The sequence below is a fragment of the Elephantulus edwardii genome, unplaced genomic scaffold (genome assembly GCF_000299155.1).
Source record: "Elephantulus edwardii isolate Elephantulus edwardi_28Jun2011 unplaced genomic scaffold, EleEdw1.0 scaffold00079, whole genome shotgun sequence".
Classification (NCBI taxonomy): Eukaryota; Metazoa; Chordata; class Mammalia; order Macroscelidea; family Macroscelididae; genus Elephantulus; species Elephantulus edwardii.
This window is the reverse complement of record NW_006399829.1, coordinates 15,310,570-15,317,370: the sequence shown is the minus strand read 5'-3', so window position 1 is coordinate 15,317,370 and position 6,801 is coordinate 15,310,570. Positions and strand designations below refer to the sequence as shown.

The 6,801-nt window shown below is 43.6% G+C and overlaps 1 protein-coding gene across 1 annotated transcript; it reads left to right on the top strand.

Moving 5' to 3' along the window:
• Positions 1 to 4,140: 4,140 nt before the first annotated feature.
• Positions 4,141 to 5,774, top strand: PELO (pelota homolog (Drosophila)). Its single transcript, XM_006889573.1, has 2 exons — positions 4,141 to 4,866; positions 5,343 to 5,774. Exons 1-2 carry the CDS (start codon positions 4,141 to 4,143, stop codon positions 5,772 to 5,774), a joined length of 1,158 nt encoding a protein of 385 aa, XP_006889635.1.
• The last annotated feature ends 1,027 nt before the right edge of the window (positions 5,775 to 6,801 follow it).

Here is a 6,801-nt window from a genome sequence, read left to right as displayed (position 1 = left end):
GAAGTGCCTGTTCATATCCTGTGCCCATTTTTCTATTGGATTATTTACCTTTATCTTGCTGTGGTGCTCAAGTATTTAATAAATTCTGGATATAAGTCCCTTATCTGATATGTTATTACTGAATACTTTTTCCCAGTCAGTGGCTTCCCTTTTTACCCTACTGGAGAAGTTTTTGGATGTGCCAAGTAAAATTAAATCCTTGACAATTTCAATATTTTATCCATCAAAGATTCTCACCACTGGGCTGATTTGCAATATCATGATAGACAATGAAGAGATTGAGAATGTTTAACAGCTTCAGTTTACTTGGTTCCACAATCAACACTCTTGGTACCAGCAACCAGAAAATCCAAAGATGAATTATATTGGAAAAATCTGCTGTCAGGGACCTTTCCAGAGTACTGAAGAGCAGCAGTGTTAGTATGTAGACTAAGGTGTGCCAGATCAATTACTTGCTATGCATCAGAAAGCTGGACAATGACTAGAGATGATAGAAAGAGAATTGATGCCTTTGAGCTGTGGTACTGGAGAAGAGTATTGACTATACAGTGAACTACCAGGAGAACAAACAGGTTCATCCTAGAGAGGGTACTCCTTGGAGGCAAGGATTCTGATGCTTCATCTGACATACTTTGGGTATATTGCAAGAAGGGACCAGTCCTTGGAGAGGGATATCATGCTTGGGTGGGTGGAGGAACAGCACAGGAGAGGAAGACCCTCAATGAGATGGATTGACTGGGGTAATGAGGGTAGGTGTGTCAGAGACAATTAGGTTGGCACAGGATAGAACAGGTTTCAGGGATATTGTACATAGGGTTGCTATGAGCCACAAATGATGGCAATGTGCCTTTTAATTTCCTGGCTACTGGTGCCAAGACTATTGACTGTGGAGCCAAGCAAACTAAAGCTGTGTACAATCTCAATCTCTTCACTGTCCATCCTGATGCTGCCAATTGGTCCAGTGGTGAGTATCTTTGTCTTCTTGACATTGAGCCTCAATCCATATTGTAGGCTGCAGTCCTTGACCCTCTGCAGCAGGTGTTTCAGGTCCTCTTCAGTTTCAACAAGCAGGGTTGTGTCATCTGCATTTAGGGACCTCTCCAAATTATTGAGGAGTAATGTTATCAGTTTTGGACTAAGCATATCTGACAGGCTTGGTCTTTCTGATTACTTGCAATGCATCTGAGAGCTGGACAATCAATAAGGATGATAGGGGGGAAAACTTGATGCCTTTGAGCTGTGGTGTTAGAGAAGAGCACTGAACGTTCCATGGGCGGCCAAGAGAACAAACAGGTTTTTCTTGGAGAGGGTGCAGCAGAAGTGCTCTTTCAAGGCAAAAATGATGAGGCTTTGCCTCATATACTTTGGACATATTGCTAGAAGGCATTATTTCTCGGAGGACATGATGCTGGGAAGGGTGGAGGGTTGGCAAAGGAGAGAAAGACCCTCGACTAGATGGATTGAATATGGTGATAGTATACTGCAATGGGTTCTGGTGTGTCAGAAAGTGTGAGGATGGCACAGGATAGAACAGGGTTCAGATCTTTTGTTCATAGGTTTGCTATGAGCTGTACTCTACTCGATGACACCTAACAACATCATCAGGATGTTGCCTATTGGTCCAGTTGTCAATATTTGTCATTTCTTAATGTTAAAGTACATAGTGTTTTCAAAGGCCTGCTATTGTGGAAGTGGATGGCCAACCCTTCTTCCTAGCGTTTCTTAATTACAAACAAGTTTGTCCTGGAGAGGGTGAATCCAGGCTGCTCCTTGGAGACAAGGATTCTGAAGCTTCATCTGACATACTTTGGACATGTTGCAAGGAGGGACCAGTCCTTGGAGAGGGACCTCATGCTTGGGTGGGTGGAGGGACAGCACAGGAAAGGAAGACCCTTGATTCAGTCACTGGGGTAATGTGGATAGGCTTGTCAGAGACAATAAGATTGGCACAGGATAGAGCAGGATTTAGGGTCACTATGAGTTGCAAGTGACTCAACGGCACATAACTACAACAACATCATCAACAACAGCAGCAACGACAATATTGAAGTGTAATCCATACTGAAAGCTGTACACTTTTTCAGTCCAAGTATTCTTCACTTTCTGTAAGCTAAGTTGTGTCATATTAGCTATGTAATGCAGGTTTTTGAGTATCCAATTCTGATTGCCATATTCTTCTTCATAGAGTTTAGCATCCTCGATTATTTTCTCAGACTAAATAATTTAACTAATTTAAATAATAATTTAACTAAATAGGCTACGTAATTTAAACTAAAACCCTAGATGGGCCTTATATTTTGCCTTTACAGTTGCTGATGAAGACGGTTAAAACTTAAGTTTAAATGACCAAACTTCTGGGTCAGGATTTCTGCTACCTCACTATTTAACTTATAAATTCCTCTTCCTATGCCATGCAATAAAATCCACACTCAACTGGCATCAATCCTAACCCATAGCCACCATACAGAACAGAGTAGAGACTGTCTAAAGGGCTTCCAAGACTGGAATCTTCATAGAAACTGTCCTGCCACATCTTTTTCTCTTGGAGTGTTGGTATGTTTTAACTGCTAACCTTTTGGTTAGCGTGGAGAGTTTAGACACTGTGGCTAGGCCCTCTATGTAATTCATCCTAGGAAAAGGGTCAGAATGAGGGGCCTATGTGTAGGACTCCTTTATCTCCTGGCTCATCATCTTAAATCTCAAGAAGTTATAAAGCAAAAAGGACTTAATCCCAAACACAGCACTTTGGAGTCGATTCCATATACTCCATCAGGTTTCTGAGTCTTTATAGAAGACTGTCTTATCTATACTGTAGAAGCTCTTAGATCCAAACTGCTGACACTTTGGTTAGCAGACCAGCAAGCAACAAGCTAGGAAGACATTCAACAAGATGCACTGGCATAGTGACTATAACCCGGGCTCTAACATATGAGATTATGAGGATGGCACGTAATAGGACAAGGTTGTTAATACGATCACTGTGATTGTCGTTAATTCAAAGGCACCTAAAAACAACAAAGTATTTTAAAACCAATAGTACATTGGTGTAGGGAAAGAGGGAGTTAGTAGATTGGTTTCCCCCTACTTTCTACTACCCTCAATTCAGTTTAGGTTTATCAGTAAAGCTCTGACTTTAAGCTGTTTAGAGAGATACTTCTCTACTCCACTGCACACCAACCCCCACCATAGACATTTCACAGGCTACTGAGCCGTGGAAAGCTGAGACTGCCAACTTTGGATTCTGGGATTCCCAGGACATCAGGTCAAGTAACTGAGAAGTCCACCCAGGGGTAAATTCCACAGATAGTTTCTTTTCTCTCTGGGACCAAGGCTTTGACATCTGGTTTAATCAAATGGTGCAGACACTGTAACTAAGCTCAGTAAACAGCTGGGCAAGTTGCTCAAAACCCAAGGATCCTCAGGAAGCATTCTTAGAAACAGACGCTACAAATGCTAGCTCCAATAGGCGTAGAGCAACTAAGTCTATAAAGCAGGAACAAAAATCTAGTTTCGTTTAGACCTTTAGGTTCAACTCCACACATCAGAGTTCTTTTCTTTCAGATACTTAAAAATCGGCGGAAGAAGCAGAAGTAGAGTGGCAACTGCATCTGGGCTAAAAAAAGAAATATCTTTACACTTATTCTCCTCAGATTTTTCACAGAAGGGGAAAGAAAAAGAAAAGTGGAAAATCCACGTTTAGCCTTAAAGGAAGACTTGCTATTACTGCAAACTCCACGACTAAAGTTAACTCGCTGGGAGCGCCTCTCGGTTTGCACATGCGTGAACTGCGGCCACGCCTCCTGCCTTGAGACGTAAGACGCGCGCCCGGCGCGGGATCGTGGGGGCGGGCTGCGCATGCGTCTTCGTTGCATCAGCCATTTGGCCTTTGCTGGCCGTAGAAAACAACCTAAGCCTATGTCGGTACGGCGTATCTCGTACTCGAATGGGGCAGAGCACTTAGAGACTGTAAAATGAAAGGCTGCTAGAGTAAGTACTCCCCTCGGCCACAAAAATAAGAGTTAAAATATCTTCTTCCCGCCCGGCAAGTGTCTGTCGAACCCGGGCCCCGCCCCCTCCCGCCTGCCTGCCCGTTTCTTGGTGGGGCCCACTCTTCTCTGGTGGTGATTCCCTGCCGAGATCATGAAGCTCGTGAGGAAGAACATTGAGAAGGATAATGCGGGCCAGGTGACCCTAGTTCCTGAGGAGCCCGAGGATATGTGGCACACCTACAATCTAGTGCAGGTGGGCGACAGCTTGCGCGCCTCCACCATCCTCAAGGTGCAGATGGAGTCCTCCACTGGCAGCGTGGGAAGCAACCGGGTCCGCACGACCCTCACGCTCTGCGTGGAGGCCATCGACTTCGACTCGCAAGCCTGTCAGCTGCGAGTGAAGGGGACCAACATCCAGGAGAACGAGTATGTCAAAATGGGGGCCTATCACACCATCGAGCTCGAACCCAACCGCCAGTTCACGCTGGCCAAGAAGCAGTGGGACAGTGTGGTCCTGGAGCGCATCGAGCAGGCGTGTGACCCCGCATGGAGTGCTGATGTGGCAGCTGTGGTCATGCAGGAAGGCCTCGCCCATGTCTGCTTAGTCACTCCCAGCATGACCCTGACGCGGGCCAAGGTGGAGGTGAACATCCCTAGGAAGCGGAAAGGCAACTGCTCCCAGCACGACCGAGCCTTGGAGCGCTTCTATGAGCAGGTGGTCCAGGCCATCCAGCGCCACATTAACTTCGACGTGGTGAAGTGCATCCTGGTGGCCAGCCCGGGCTTTGTGAGGGAGCAGTTCTGCGACTACATGTTTCAGCAAGCAGTGAAGACTGACAACAAATTGCTGCTGGAAAACCGGTCCAAATTCCTTCAGGTAAACCACTCTTAACCCAGGGATGGTCAAGAATAGGCAGAGGGATTGGTATAAACTCCTGCTAAAGTTTTATAAGTAGAAAAAGTAAAGGAAAAAGTCTTGACTTGGCTGGGATTGCAGCTGTTAATGAAATGGAAAGAAAGAAATTTGTTGTTTTAAAGAGAGCTTTTAAAACCTGCTCTGGTAGCCTAGTGGATAAAGACTTGTACTGCCAATTCAAAGGCAGATGGTTCAGTCCACCAGCTGCTTTCCTGAAGTACGATGGACAGTCGCCTCCCATGCAATTTACAGCCTCTGAAAACCTGCATCTAGATCAGTAAGAGTCAGTTCCAAATTGACAACACATAATACTAATTCTGTTGCTAACATGAAGACTATACAGACTCTTTAGTAATTTTGGTTTTGGAACAGTGTGGGTTAACAAACGGGTGGCCTAAGAGACTGTTACTGTCTAATTCTTAAAATTTTGATTCTAGGTCCATGCTTCCTCTGGACACAAATATTCCCTGAAAGAGGCTCTTTGTGACCCTACCGTAGCTAGCCGCCTTTCGGACACCAAAGCTGCTGGGGAAGTAAAAGCCTTGGATGACTTCTATAAAATGTTACAGCATGAACCTGACCGAGCTTTTTATGGACTCAAACAGGTAGAGAAAGCCAATGAAGCCATGGCAATTGACACACTGCTCATCAGTGATGAGCTCTTCAGGCACCAGGATGTAGCCACTCGGAGTCGGTATGTGAGGCTGGTGGACAGTGTTAAGGAGAACGCAGGAACCGTTAGGATATTCTCCAGTCTCCATGTGTCTGGGGAGCAGCTCAGCCAATTGACTGGAGTAGCCGCCATTCTCCGCTTTCCTGTTCCTGAACTCTCTGACCAAGAGGATGATTCCAGCTCTGAAGAAGATTGATGATTGGAATGAACATGAGCTGGAACATTTTTAAATGAGACAGTATTGAGCTTCACTGTCACCTTGCCTCAGCCAGCATCCTTGTATTAAGTTGCAAAAATGACACTTTTTAATTTATTAGGAGATTTGAACATAGTAGGCCATAACCTCATTGTTTGTTTTGGTTGATAGGACACTCAAAAAAATAAAACTAAAAAAGAACTCCATGCATTACCATTTCTTAATTGAAATAATTTTATATAGGAAAGCTTTGTTGTTTTCAAAAATTAGAGAAGTTTGTGTCTAATAATAATTCCTGGCTATGGTTTAGAATCTATCTTAAAACTCCTTGCTGTATGCTCTGGAATAGTTTTCCAAGGGAAAAGTTTTTACCTTCTCATCCTTAGTTCACAATAGGTTCATTTTACTTCTATTTACTTTTCTTGAAATCCATTTAATGATTCTATTTATCTACATTCTTTTAGACTTTCGTTTATTTGCCACTTTAAATGGTAACAAAACAGGAAACTTGAAGACAATTAAAATGAGATTTTTCTTAAGACAATAAAACAGGTAAAATGTAAACTCTTGGGGTTTCTTAGAATTAAAGGTGCTCACTTCAGATTAATCAGCTAATCTCAAATTTTGGATTAATAATCTTTTGGATAGTCTCATAGTAATCTAGTTGACGTCTTTTCTGTTTAAAATTTGACCTGAGATATTACTTGATGATCATGTGGCTGTTTAATGGGCAAAGCTCAGCTTGCTCACTCATTGTCATCAAGTGGGAACCAATTTGAGCTGGCTCTCCATTGGCTTTCTGTGTCTTTTTAATCTTGATGGAAGAGATTGCCAATCTTTCTCCCAAGGAACTGTTTGTGAATTAGAATCACTAGAGGGGTGCAGCCTTTGAATTACCAGCTCAGCTCCTTACTGGTGGTAGTCCCTAATCCAGACCCTAATGGAATATTGTGTGTGTGTGTATACCATCAAATTGAATCTGACTGGTATGGGAGATTACTCCTCCTCCAGTAGAGCATCTGGTGGA